Genomic DNA, 15,257 nt, shown 5'->3' on the forward strand with positions numbered 1-15,257 from the left:
CACCAAAACAATTTAGCTTGGCAGTATATAAGGTCCAGCACTCACCAAATCATGCCTCGATTTGTGTGGAAGATATCTTTGTAACATGTCCAGATACAAAGTCCTTCGGCCACAGAGATCCCCAGGATACTGATCCAAAACAGTCTGGTAAATCCAGTGGTCTTCATCACTTAATTGGAAGTTTCTGGAAGCAAGAAAAATATCACATGATATTATGATTATTGAGCAATCAAAGGAGATTGAGGGACCTCAAACTGTTTAAGCTGTTAGAAAACGATAATGATTACATAAAATGAAGTCTGGAAAAAAATACATTAGCTAAATAAAATGTCTGCTCAATAAAAGGCTCTAAATTCTAACACAATGGGTTCTTTCATTATTTCATGTTGCCATGAGTTCCAGGCTTAATCTGAAGAAGTTTGACAATGAGACATCATATTTTTAAGATATTCTATCTTTCCTATAACAATATTTTAAAAATCATGACAATGAATGAAATAAACAAATATTGGGAAATAAATTATTAAGCATAGAGATTAAAAAGGAATTTTGCTAATTCAACAAAATTCCTATTTCTAGACTGGAGGAAAATACAAATGTAGACAAATAAACAATTACATAAAGGAAACTAAGGCTTGAGGAAGGGACATATGAAGGTTTGATATTAAAAGTAAGTCTAAAATTAACTTTTACTTTATCCCCTCAACTTCCTGCATTGTGGCACTAAGACTAAATGTTGGTAGTAAAAAGATACAAATTAGATTTCAAAGTGATAAAGAAATCATTTTTCATAGGATCCCTACAAGTTACCTTCCCAATAACGTGGCCACCATGCTCCAAAATACCTTTTTAATTCAGAACTTTCCTAGGCTTTGTGTTCTACAGGAAGTATTAGCAAAGCCCTATGCAGAGTGAAAAGGCTACAGGATCAGCTTGAACTGTAGACTGAATTAATGTCTCATTATTGAGTTTATTTGCATATCATTATTCTTATTTAGTAAGTTGGAATAATCAAATACAGATGCAATCAGGGTGAATATTATTAGCAACAAATATTTCTTTGATCTAAGATGAAGACTCACTATTGTTTATTTCTACCATGTCAATGGTCTACTTTAAAGTTAACTGCAATTTAAAGCATTTTTATAATATGTCCTCTATGCCCTTGTAAACTATTTGAAGATTTAAAACAATAAAAACTCTTTAAATCATTGATATTAATTGACATTTTACCATCCTCATTCAAGTTACTCAGTTTCTTAAGGTATTCTGTTATTCTGATAAGTCGTAAGAAAGAAACAAAATTATTTTTCAAAGAAGATACCTTCTCTAACAGCTCTGCAATAGGAAGAAAAAGTGGGTTGGAAATATTCCATTAGGAAGAAACAAAGTCTGCAGTTCTTCTGTATGACATAACAATCTATAGCAGAGAAAGAATTCAAGATTTCATTAATTAAACAAATTGAGTGTTTGGGTTCTCTCTGAATCAGTTATGCATGTACAGACAACAATAAGGTGTCCACAAATAAAGAATCTCAAATAGAAGTATTAAGCCTGATAAAAAGCTTGCCTGGGTGTTTTTGTCATTTAAAACACCCTTGAGCTTCCATGATAGCTCAGTTGGTAAATAATCTAACTGCAGTGCAGGAGACCTCGGTTCGATTCCTGGGTAGGGAAGATCCGCTGGAGAAGGGATAGGCTCCCCACTCCAATATTCTTGGGCTTCCCCTGCGGCTCAGCTGGTAAAGAATCCGCCTGCAATGCGGGAGACCTGGGTTTGATCCCTGGGTTGGGAAGATCCCCTGGAGAAGGGAGTGGCTACCCACCCCAGTATTCTGGCCTAGAGAATTCCATGGACTCTGTAGTTCACGGGATCACAAAGAGTTGGAAACGACTGGGTGACTTTTACTTTCAAGTCTTCATGGACAGTATCTCAGGTCCTCTCTCAAGGAACTCATTTTGTTCATGATCCACATAAATGCATTTTAACAGCAGTCATAGCCACAGAAAGGGATTCCCAGGTGGCACAGTGGTAGGGAATCCACTTGCCAATGCAGGAGACACAAGAGATGTAGCTTTAATCCATGGGTTATGAAGCTCCCCTGGAGTAGCAAATGTCAACCTACTACAGCACTCCTGCCTGGAAAATTCCACAGACAGAGGAGCCTGGCAGGCTACAGTCCATGGGGTCACAAAGAGTTGGACACAACTGAGTGCACACACACATGCAGGCACAAAAATTCTCTATTTCTATTTGGCAAGCAACCAGAAAAGGGAATAGATCCAAAGTCCATTCCTCATTTATGCTTTTAAACTGTTTTTGTAATCAAAAGGACTTGAATACAGTTTGAATTTCCATCTATATTTGATTACAAATGTGGATGTGCAGGGGTGTATGTGCTGGGGAGGAGGAAGAGACAGAACCTAGGTCCAGTAAGTTCTGTTTTTGTTTTGTTTTTTTATTTACTTATTTGCGCCAAGTCTTAGTCGTGGCACACGGGATCTCCAGTCTTTGTTGCAGCATGTGGGATCTTTAACTATGTGTGTGGTATCTAGTTCCTTGACCAGAGATGGAACCTGGGCCCCCTGCATTGGGAACCTGGAGTCTTAGCCACTGGACTACCAGGGAAGTCCCAGTTCTCTTTTAAATTGTCATTTATCTACATAAAGACTGCTGTTGATGCTAGGTGCAGTCACCTTGACAAGCTAGAATTCCCATCATCAAGATGCTGATAATTCATGGATGTAACTTTCTCCTCTGGAGAATTGTCCTGGGCCAAATGGGACCAATCTCACCCAGGAGGGTACTCTCCCACCTACGTTTGAGAGCCAAGCCCAAGCAATGATTGGCTGACACGGGGCACAGAAGACCAGCCTACTTGCCTCAAGATGAGACCAAATCTGTGATGCCATTTGTGCTCTGGAGTTTCACTATGAGAGCAAACAGTAATCTGTTTCAACTGAGATCTTCTGCACAGACACCTTCCCCTCCTTCATCCTGCTTCCCTTACCATCCTTTTCCTGAGAGCTTTCCCCAACAAACCACTCGTTCTTGCAATCCCTGTCTCAGAACTGCTTCTACAGAACTTGACCTAAGATAATGTACGAGCAATCTTACACATAATTGTCAAAAATAATTTAAATCCTTTGGAAAATGGAGAAGTACTTCTAACCTAATTGCTTTGATGATCTCTCATAGTGAATTGTGGTGTAAGATTGTGGCTGTCCTCAAAAAGAAAGTGCAAATAGCAAACATTTACAAAAATGATTTTTAAATAAAAGCACGCATTAAGCAGCGTACATCACTATAAAAAAATATAGCAGCAGAAGAATTTGTGGCACTCAGTGCATTTTTATACACTGCATAAATGTATTAATTAGGTGTCATTTTAGTGACATTAAAACTACATAAACATATGAAATGATAACATTAAAACGAGATATTTCAAACCAAGTATGCTATGAACAATGATCACATTCATTTGCTATTGATTTTAGAAACCTCATATCTCATCAGCTTTTTCCAATTACCACAGTTACACAAATTGTAAGACATTATTTTGGTACATGTAAGATAAAAATGAAAAACATGCTTATAAGAAATGATATATCAGTTCAGTTCAGTCGCTCAGTCGTGTCTGACTCTTTGCGACCCCATGAATCGCAGCACACCAGGCCTCCCTGTGCATCACCAACACCCAGAGTCCACCCAAACCCATGTCCATTGAGTTGGTGATGCCATCCAGCCATCTCATCCTCTGCCGTCCCCTTCTCCTCCTGCCCTCAATCTTTCCCAGCATCAGGATCTTTTCAAATGAGACAGCTCTTCACATCAGGTGGCCAAAGTATTGGAGTTTCAGCTTCAACATCAGTCCTTCCAATGAACACCCAGGACTGATCTCCTTTAGAATGGACTGGTTGGATCTCCTTGCAGTCCAAGGGACTCTCAGGAGTCTTCTCCAACACCACAGTTCAAAAGCATCAATTCTTCAGTGCTCAGCTTTCTTTATAGTCCAACTCTCACATCTGTACATGACCACTGGAAAAACCACAGCCTTGACTAGATGGGCCTTTGTTGACAAAGTAATGTCTCTGCTTTTTAATATGTTGTTAGGTTGGTCATAACTTTCCTTCCAAGGAGTAAGCGTCTTTTAATTTCATGGCTGCAATCACCATCTGCAGTGATTTTGGAGCCCAGAAAAATAAAGTCAGCCACTATTTCTACTGTTTCCCCATCTATTTGCAATCTATCTATAGTCCCCATGCGGAGAAGGCAATGGCGACCCACTCCAGTACTCTTGCCTGGAAAATCCCATGGGTGGAGGAGCCTGATAGGCTGCAGTCCATGGGGTCACTAAGAGTCGGACACAACTGAGTGACTTCACTTTCTCTCTTCACTTTCATGCACTGGAGAAGGACATGGCAACCCACTCCAGTGTTCTTGCCTGGAGAATCCTAGGGAACGGAGGAGCCTGGTGGGCTGCTATCTATGGGGTCACACAGAGTCAGACACAACTGAAGCGACTTAGCAGCAGGAGCAGCAGCAGCAGCATAGTCCCCATGAAGTGATGAGACCAGATGCCATGATCTTAGTTTTTTGAATGTTAAGCTAAGCCAACTTTTTCACTCTCCTCTTTCAGGTTCATCAAGAGGCCCTTTAGTTCCTCTTCACTTTCTGGCATTAGGGTGGTGTCATCTGCATATCTGAGGTTATTGATATTTCTCCTGGCAATCTTGATTCCAGCTTGTGCTTCTTCCAGCCCAGTGTTTCTCATGATCTACTCTGCATATAAGTTAAATAAGCAGGGTGACAATACACAGCCTTGATGTACTCCTTTTCCTATTTGGAACCAGTCTGTTGTTCCATGTCCAGTTCTAACTGTTGCTTCCTGACCTGCATACAGGTTTCTCAAGAGGCAGGTCAGGTGGTTTGGTATTCCCATCTCTTTCAGAATTTTCCACAGTTGATTGTGATCCACACAGTCAAAGGCTATGGCATAGTCAATAAAGCAGAAATAGATGTTTTTCTGGAACTCTCTTGCTTTTTCAATGATCCAGTGGAAATGATATATAAATACTCACAACATTATTATTTTAGAGTATTTATAGCAGTTTCCAGAGCTGCTGGCTTAAATTTTGAAGCAAATACTCACATCAGTGATACTAATGACACCGTCATACATATCCATTAGGATGCTGTTTGTGAAGGAGAAAACTCCCACCTCCATATATATACTGAGTCTCCTGGATAATAAAAATTTAACAGGTAGGTTCAAATATGATAACTTCTTCATAACAATGAACTAGCTATTTTCTACTTAGCATTTAAAATAAAATCAAATTTAATGTATCTGAATTTCTAAATTCAAATTTTCACATTTATCTTTTCTAGTCAAACCTTCATTTTTTCATTGTAGAAAAAAATCTGTATAAAATAGTTTAATTATATGAAATAACTAAGGTTAGCTTTTACCTTCCAAAGTTCTTATTACTTTACCTGTTTTACAGGTGATTATGATGACAGAACTAGCTAAATTACACAGATACTGAAAAATATTCCAATCACTTTTCTACCTTTGAATTTGAAAAATGACTATAATTTTAAAGAAAAAATTAAAGAAAACTTTAAAATTATCCTAAAATTTAGTACTTTTGAAAATACCTTTAGACAAAAGGTCTTTGGTAAGTCTCTGCAATTTCTTTCTTTTTTGTTTTTTTGTCCATCCAAATTTTCTAATTTAAAATGTTTCAGGAAATTTTAGCCTGCAGGAGTGTGAGATATTTACTACTCAATCCTTACCTTCCATCTCCTGCTTCCCAATATTGAGGCCCACTAAAATAATTTCATCATGATTTCCCAGAACATGAGAAAACAGGTAACTCAGAACAGGAGGATGACAGGGATGTGAGAATTCAACCAGACCAAAGCCAACTGTCCCCCTAATTCTACCTGTTTGAGTCATTATAAAAAATCCTAACCAGACTCACAATTAACTACCAGTTTTCTTCATAGTCATGTTTAAATCCCTTCCCAGGGTTGTCGTTCCATCATGTCTAAACACATTTAGAAGTGTGGGGACAGCCAAGATGACAAGCAAGAACGTAAGACAACGGGAGAAACAAGTCTCTGAAACTAAAGATTGTGTCTTCAAACTGGCTGAAAGCTGTCTTAAATTTTCTCAGGGTAAAGGAGGCTTTCCAGAAAACTGGTAATTAGTGCCTCCTGAAGCTAACTGGTGCAGTTACCAGCATCTGCTGACTGCCTTGATTGGCAAGTGATCATAGTGAGTCTAGCCTAAGGAAAAACTCTTATCTCTTCAAATGTAACGTTGTCAGGAGAGTGAGCCACTGGTGGAAGAATGTGGATAAAAGATGGCTGAGACACAATCTGCTTGTTTGGCTGCATTGAGTCTGACTCTCTAGCAAATACAACTTGACAACACTTTCCAAAGTTGTCTTTCCAAATCAAAACCATTCAAATAGTGAAACCAATCAGCCTAGCTCCTTAAACTGTTTTCCCAGCTACTCACTACCCCATCCCAGGCCTATTGTCCAAATACGAACCTATCTTTGATTTTCTGCCTGGTTTACAAAGAGTTCTCTGACCTCAGACTTATTTCTGACCAACCGAATCTGCTCCTTGGATTTGGTTTGGGTGTGTACATTGTCTTCCGGGAGATCAATTGCCACTTAGCAGTCCTCTCCCTCCAGGCTCCCCAAGCTCTCCTCAGTTTACCTTCTCAGACAGTCAGAATAAAGTAGGCTCTTGGGAATGTGATCAAAATCCACTGAATTGAAAAATCAACAACAAGCAAACAAGTGACCTATAAGGTAAAGCCAGAACTTGCACCAGCATCCAAACCACTTTCTTCTGAGGGGTGATAGGAAAGAAATATGACAGGGTTCCAAAAGGGATGGCTCCAGAATTTCTTATAGGAAGGTTTAGGAATGGAAATATGGTTAGGAGGCAAAGAGATTTATTTGGAAGCTGCAAGGGCTATTTTCATAACAAGCATTCTGCTTTTACTTAGATACTTTTTTTAAAGTAGTTTTCATCGAAAACTGAATTTTTTACCTAGAATGTGTATACTGTTTGGAGGTGGAGTAGGTGGAATAGTGGCAATACACCTCAACCATCTTTGTCCCTACATCCATTCACCACTAGTTTTAAGTGGAAGTAGAATTCTCAGTGGAAATTTGGAAATAATATGATCAAGACAAAGCAGCTTGTTAAAAGTAAACATAATGGCTCCACCATCCCATATGCAAAGTTTTAAAGAATTATAGTCATCACAAGACCAGTAAGAAAAAGAAAATTGTAGCAGACATTGCCTCTACCTTTGCTTCTGCTCACCAAAATCCTAATTTTATTCAAGATATTTCTTCTTCCATAATCCCTACCCACCCACCCACTTCAGGAAAAGTGAGCCCCATTCCAGACTCGGGAGTGAATCTTGATTGATCTTAAGCCATTCACAATCAACCATTCTCAGGCTCTCAGTTCTTGACAGTGTTTGATATAATCATGGACAAATGTCCCAATTCTGGCCACTGAAATGGGAGGAGAAGTCTTCTGGGGCAAATGTTTCCTGGCTCTTCAGACAAGACACAAGGAAGAGGTCTCTTTCTGCTTGAGTGTGGCAGTGTGGAACTGCTAGAGTTATCGGACAGAAGGTCATCTATCTATCCTGCCAGAGGGCAAGGCAAGACAATGCAGAAAACTAGGCCTCACTGTGCTTAGACTTCTCTACCTCTTGGGCTTCAACTGAAATAAGAAATAGCCTTATTGTCTATGTTACTTTCACTTGGGTTGAATATTCTCTGTTTTTAGCCAATGATATTCTATTTGATAGTTCACAGAATGGAAGAAAAATGACCTTTTTAAATGTAACATTCTAATATTGCTTTGGAAGAAAAGCATCAATACTATTAAGGATACAGTGATTCAAGAGAGGCAGAACAAGTGTGCCCAGTGACCAGCACGTACAGGGACACTGCTTAGCTGACTGAGAATAGATCAGTTCAGTTCAGTTCAGCTTAGTCGCTCAGTCATGTACGACTCTTTGAGACCCCATGAACTGCAGCACACGAGGCCTCCCTGTCCCTCACCAACTCCCAGAGTCCACCCAAACCCATGTGCATTGAGCTGGTGATGCCATCCAACCATCTCATCCTCTGTCGTCCCCTTCTCCTCCTGCCCTCAATCTTTCCCAGCATCAGGGTCTTTTCAAATAAGTCAGCTCTTCGCATCAGGTGGCCGAAGTATTGGAGTTTCAGCTTCAAAATCAGTCCTTCCAATGAATACCCAGGACTGATCTCTAGGATGGACTGGTTGGATCTCCTTGCAGTCCAAGGGGACTCTTAAGAGTCTTCTCCAACACCACAGTTCAAAAGCATCAATTCTTCAGTGCTCAGCTTTCTTTATAGTCCAACTCTCACATCCATACATGACCACTGGAAAAACGATAGCCTTGACTAGACGGACCTTTGTTGACAAAGTAATGTCTCTGCTTTTTAATATGCTGTCTAGGTTGGTCATAACTTTCCTTCCAAGGAGTAAGTGTCTTTTAATGTCATGGCTACAATCACCATCTGCAGTGATTTTGGAGCCCAGAAAAATAAAGTCATCCACTGTTTCCACTGTGTCCCCATCTACTTGCCATGAAGGGATGGGACCGGATGCCATGATCTTAGTTTTCCGAATGTTGAGCTTTAAGCCAACTTTTTCACTCTCCTCTTTCACTTTCATCAAGAGGCTCTTTAGTTCTTCCTCACTTTCTGCCATAAGGGTGGTGTCATCTGCATATCTGACCAGTGTTCAACACCAAAGGCCATTTTTAAGACAAAAAAAAAAAAAAACAAGCTCAAACTCAAATGAACAGAATCGGTAAAGACAAGATCACCTACAAACGTATTATTTGTTTTAATTTTTTTAAAAAGTCTTATTGAGCCAAAATCTGCTTTCATGTTGCCATTTTATTCTTCACTTTTGAGACACAAGGATATTTTTAGATGCAATAAAGTTGAAGTGAATAAAATTACTTTATATGGATATTATTACTCAATTTTCCAGGTTCAAAAGCAAGAATAATATGATTGGACTACTTCTTTGGGATGGGATGAGAAAAATTTTAATTAATGATTATGAGGCCTTCTGAAATTTTATTTGTCACATAAAACTTTTATAATATCACCTCAAACCAACTACCAGTAGTCATTAAGAAATTATAAGACTGGAATACAAGAATGATGGTTCTTTTTCTCAGTTTATTATTTTTTAGACATGGACAATGCTCATAATGTCTTACATTACTGGTTCTCCATAGTCTCAGTTCTAATGATATGGTTTCCTCAAAGGATTATATTTACCCACAGGTGGACTTCAAGGTATAAGAAGTAGGAAAAACTTGTTATTAACAGTTGGTTTGATACATTAAATAGGCATTATAATTCCTCTCATATCAAAATTTGGCAACCCTGTCCATTGAAATTTTAATCCTGTCTTTGCTTATAACTGCACAGATTTTATTATTTTAATAACAAATTCTATCTGTATCATCCAGGTTAAAAAATAACATATATCAATTGTCTTGGACACAAATCTGTCAAGCTGATATGTTTCCATTTTCTTCAATCTGATTTACTCAAGATTAATTTGATTTCATACATAGTGAAGAACAAAAACCTCTCATAAATGATGACTCTCACTCCATCCTGTAAAACCCTGATTTTTCAGTTTTCTGAAGTATCAAAAATGTAGCCTCATGCACCATTATACTGTGTAGCTTTTATATGAAGCAATTATATCAAGAAGGCAGTTGTGGGCTACAGTGATAACAACAATAAAGACTTCTAAACTAGAAATTTATAACCACTAGTCTTGTACTTTCCAAAAAGACATTTAAATGAACATAACATATACATCAATACACAGACTGAGTTATTAATTAAGCAAAAGCAAAAATCTAAGACTAGTTTTGGGGATGTCCTTGAGAAATTGGACCTATTTTTTCCCCTTGATAAAACGTATTCCACTGAAGTCAAGAGAATTTAAACTTCATTTTATTCCCCCAGCAAACCCAGAACAAGTTGAGCAATCACCAATTGTGACTTTTAGTTTAAGAATACAAAGTAAATATTTTCAACAATGTATTTATTTTAGGAGAAAGCTATGAAATACATATGATAAAATTAAAAATCTCAGTTTGCAATTATTACCTCTACAGGAGAAACATAAATTCCCACATCAGGCTGGACATTCCATGTTGGAATACGCCAAGAGAAAATGGGAGTTGCAGTGACTGTGGATACTGCTTGAGGGGCTCAGGTAACCAGTGTGACTAAGTGAATACGTTAGTGTTCAAATAATAATACTCTTGTTTCTGAGCACTTCTCTCCTCATTAACCACCCTTAACATACAGCCAGAAATGTAGAACCTGAAACTGGACATGCCCAGGCACTGAAACTTTCCAAAAGTTCTGAGACTACATTCTCAGAGAAAAATGCCACCTGCTAATTAAAGCTCTGGTTTTTCCAGGTGGCTCCACGGGTAAAGAATCCACCTGCCAGTGCAGCAGATGCAGGTTTAATACCTGGGTCAGAAGGTCCCCTGGAGAAGAAAATGACCACCCATTCCAGTATTCTCGGATAATCTTATGGACAGAGGAGTCTGGTGGGCAACAATCCATGAGGTCACAAAAGAATCAGACGTGACTCGGTGACTAAACAGCAATTAAGGCTCCAGCATTTGAACTTCTTGCAACATCATCAAGTAAGCAAATTACAGTTGTTTATTATGCTCCTTTCTCTTTCTTCTATCTTGTATTCATCAAAATATAGTTACATGTGTAAGTATATGTTCATTCCAATATTTTTTAGCGCTTCCCTAGTGGCTCAACAACCTCAGATATGCAGATGATACCACCCTAATGTCAGAAAGCAAAGAGGAACTAAAGAGCCTCTTGATGAAGGTGAAAGAGGAGAGTGAAAAAGCTGGCTTAAAACTCAGCATTCAAAATACTAAGATGATGGCATCTGGTCCCAGCACTTCATGGCACATAGAAGAGGAAAAAGTGGAAACAGGGACAGGTACTACTAACTAGCTATTTTGAAAGTCATTAATAGTTAGGGTAAATTGAAAAATTTTAGTTGAAAAAATATAAAACTAGTGGGTCTTCACAATGTACACCCAGAGGGCCAAAACTGTTAAAATCATTGTGGGTTTTTAAATAGCACTCAAGGTTCAGATCTCATAAAAGAATGATAATTATGAATCAATATTTTTAAATTTAATATATTTATCAAACAATAAAATAGAAATTACTTGTTATCACTGTATAGTTTTTGCCACATATTGGCTTCAAATATGACATAGCTAAGTGGAGCATCAAACAATTTTGTCTCATCTATATGATTAATTCACCAAATGTTAGGAAATTAAAGCCACAATCTCATCTAAGTCTAAAACAAGTAATTAAACTCGTCATGTTACTAATGAAATACAGTCCAAATAGAATTTAAATAGCTTCCCAAACATACTGAATAAATAAATAGGTTCAACTGCAGCCAATTCTTAAAAAAAAAAAAATGTTTTAGTAAAACATTTAAGCTATATTGTCCAAGATAGTAACCACTAGCCACCTGTGGCTATTCAGCACTTGAAGTGTGGCCAGTCCCAATTCAGGTATGCTGTGGTGTGAAGTGCAAACCAGATATCAAAAGATTTTGTGTAAAAAAAGAATGTAATATGCATCATTAATAATTTTAAATTATTCAGCTCAGTTCAGTTCAGTCGCTCAGTCGTGCCCGACTCTTTGTGACCTCATGAATCGTAGCACGCCTGGCCTCCCTGTCCATCACCAACTCCCGGAGTTCACTCAGACTCACGTCCATTGAGTCAGGGATGCCATCCAGCCATCTCATCCTCTGTTGTCCCCTTCTCCTCCTGCCCCCAATTCCTCCCAGCATCAAAGTCTTTTCCAATGAGTCAACTCTTCGCATAACGTGGCCAAAGTACTGGAGTTTCAGCTTTAGCATCATTCCTTCCAAAGAAATCCCAGGGCTGATCTCCTTCAAAATGGACTGGTTGGATCTCCTTGCAGTCCAAGGGGACTCTAAAGAGTCTTCTCCAACACCACAGTTCAAAAGCATCAATTCTCCAGTGCTCAGCCTTCTTCACAGTCCAATTCTCACATCCATACATGACCACAGGAAAAACCATAGTCTTGACTAGATGGACCTTAGTTGGCAAAGTAATGTCTCTGCTTTTGAATATACTATCTAGGTTGGTCATAACTTTTCTTCCAAGGAGTAAGCGTCTTTTAATTTCATGGCTGCAATCACCATCTGCAGTGATTTTGGAGCCCCCCAAAATAAAGTCTGACACTGTTTCCACTGTTTCCCCATCTATTTCCCATGAAGTGATGGGACCAGATGCCATGATCTTCGTTTTCTGAATGTTGAGCTTTAGGCCAACTTTTTCACTCTCCTCTTTCACTTTCATCAAGAGGCTTTTGAGTTCCTCTTCACTTTCTGCCATAAGGGTGGTGTCATCCGCATATCTGAGGTTATTGATATTTCTCCCAGCAATCTTGATTCCAGCTTGTGTTTCTTCCAGTCCAGCGTTTCTCATGATGTACTCTGCATAGAAGTTAAATAAGCAGGGTGACAATATACAGCCTTGACGTACTCCTTTTCCTATTTGGAACCAGTCTGTTGTTCCATGGCCAGTTCTAACTGTTGCTTCCTGACCTGCATACAGGTTTCTCAAGAGACAGGTCAGGTGGTCTGGTATTCCCATCTCTCTCAGAATTTTCCACAGTTTATTGTGATCCACACAGTCAAAGGCTTTGGCATAGTCAATAAAGCAGAAATAGAAGTTTCTCTGGAACTCTCTTGCTTTTTCCATGATCCAGCGGATGTTGGCAATTTGATCTCTGGTTCCTCTGCCTTTTTAAAAACCAGCTTGAACATCAGGAAGTTCATGGTTCACCTATTGCTGAAGCCTGGCTCGGAGAATTTTGAGCATTACTTTACTAGCATGTGAGATGAGTGTAATTGTGTAGTAGTTTGAGCATTCTTTGGCATTGCAAATTATACTATTTTGCACTGTTAAAAATATAATATTAAAATAAATTTTATCTTTTAAAATGTTTTATTATAACTAGTTAAAAATTTTAAATTATGTGGCTCACAACACATTTGTATGACACAGCACCGTTCTGGTCATCAACACAATTTACCAATACCCTGGTACATATACATGCTTGAAGTGGTGTGGTGTGGGGGAGAAGCTTTCTATTCAAATGCAACAGAAGAAACGCATTCCTGTTCGGCTATCTACGTTTTAGAAACTTTGGGGAAAGTGCTCATCTATAGCTACAACTGTAAAATAAATCAGTAAAATAGAGCTTTTAAAACGAGGTGTATTGAAGATTAAAATTATAGGTATTTGTCATGTCATGTAATAGGTACTCAATAAATATCAATGGTCCCCTCTTCCCTCTTTAACTTAGATTTTTTAAAGTCTATATTTTTGCTTTATAAAATAGAAACAGTATGTATGCCAAAATTATTTATAATAATAAATCTAGGGGATAGCTATTATTATACTAGGGGATAGCTATTATTATAATTTATGCAAGTAGATAATCTCAGTCTTTTTTTTTTTTTTTTTTCATATGGCTAAATGGATGTAACACTTTCAGAGGGAAAGGGAAAAAGAGAATCCATGTTATGTAAACTATTTTGTGGCCTGATTTTTTAATTGCATAGCTACTTACTGCAACTACCTGTGTCATTAAAAATTCTTTAATATAATTATTAATGACAGTGTGGTATTCCATTGTGTGAATATATCATAATTGATGAAGCTAAATCCCCTATGTGTTGGCTATTTAGTCATTTTGAAGATTTTGCTATCACTAAAGAAAGAAAAATAATATTGAACACTCTCAAAGCCAACTATTTATTTCACTTTTATGATTATTTCCCTTAGGATTATTTCTAAAGAGATAAAGATAATTTACACATACAAAGATATGTGATGACATATTGCCAGATTACCTCGCAAAAGAGTTTACATACTAATCATGTATAAAAATACTCATTTCTCCCATACTTTTAATCTTGGATAAATTCCTTTTGTGTTTTACCATTTTATAGGTTAAAATATGAGTATTTTAAAGTTTTTCAATGAGTAGAGGGGTTTTCATAAATTCCTCTGTCATTTATTTATATTATGCAGAATTCCATAGACTGCTACCACAATATCAATTCATCTCCCAGAATCTGACCATATACTCTACATTGAACCACATGTGTACTAAATCCTCTTAGGGGTTATTCTCATTAGAATCAAACGTACTGATATCTGTCCCATTTTAAGCAAAACAAAACAACAACATAAAAGTCTGGTCCTACTTTCTTGCTCTCCTTTGAAAAAGGAACTTTTCAAAAGTATTATCAATGCTCTTTGCCTTCGATTGTTTCTTTCCATTCACTTGAATCCAACCCAGTCAGGCATTTGTTACCACTTCTTCAATGAAAATAGTTACCAATGACCTCCATATGGAGTCAGCAATCAACCACCAGTCCTATTTTATTTGACTTAGTGTATTACCTCTCCTTAGCTTATAGTGCTGCCCACTCCCTCTTACCTTGCCTCCTGGAACAGCACACTTTTCAGGTTTTCTTTGTATTTAACAGACCTAGTATCTCCTTTCTTGGTTACTCCTCTTCATGCTGACACTATAATGCCAGCAGACCCAAGGAATCAGTCTTTCATCTTCTCCTTTGTCCCTTCACTCACTGCTTTGGTGATCACATCCAATTTCATGCTGGTGACTCACAAACACGTATCCCCAGCTCTGATCTCTCTCCAGAACTCCAGACTCATAAAACTGACTGCCTTCCCAAAGGCTGTACTTGGACACCTGATGGCATCAAACTCAACGTTCCAAACCTGAATGCCTGATTTTCCCTTCTGCTTTGCTTACAATCTTCCCCAACTCAGTTAATGGTAACCTCTTCCTTCCAGTTCCTCAACCACAAAATTTTGGACTATTCTTTTATTGCTCTCTTTTTCTCACATGCCTTATTAAATAGTAGGTGCTACCGGCATGACCTTTTAAACGTGTCCAAAAGCTGATGATTTCACACTACCTCCACTTCCTAATGCAGGCCATTGTTATCTCCCGCCTGAGCTTTTTTTTTTTTTTAAGTGCACATGGAACATTCTCTCTCTTTTTTTTTTTTT

General features: G+C 38.1%; 1 protein-coding gene across 1 annotated transcript in view; it reads right to left on the reverse strand.

The window, feature by feature from the left end:
- CCDC148 (coiled-coil domain containing 148) overlaps positions 1-15,257 on the reverse strand; it is a 309,472-nt gene that overhangs the window by 176,368 nt on the left and 117,847 nt on the right. The window contains exon 10 of the mRNA XM_040229127.1: positions 46-184. Within this exon, the coding sequence (XP_040085061.1) occupies positions 46-184 (139 nt within the window). The remainder of the gene's footprint in view (positions 1-45; positions 185-15,257) is intronic.

This window comes from Oryx dammah, unplaced genomic scaffold (genome assembly GCF_014754425.2).
Source record: "Oryx dammah isolate SB20612 unplaced genomic scaffold, SCBI_Odam_1.1 HiC_scaffold_27, whole genome shotgun sequence".
Taxonomy (NCBI): Eukaryota; Metazoa; Chordata; class Mammalia; order Artiodactyla; family Bovidae; genus Oryx; species Oryx dammah.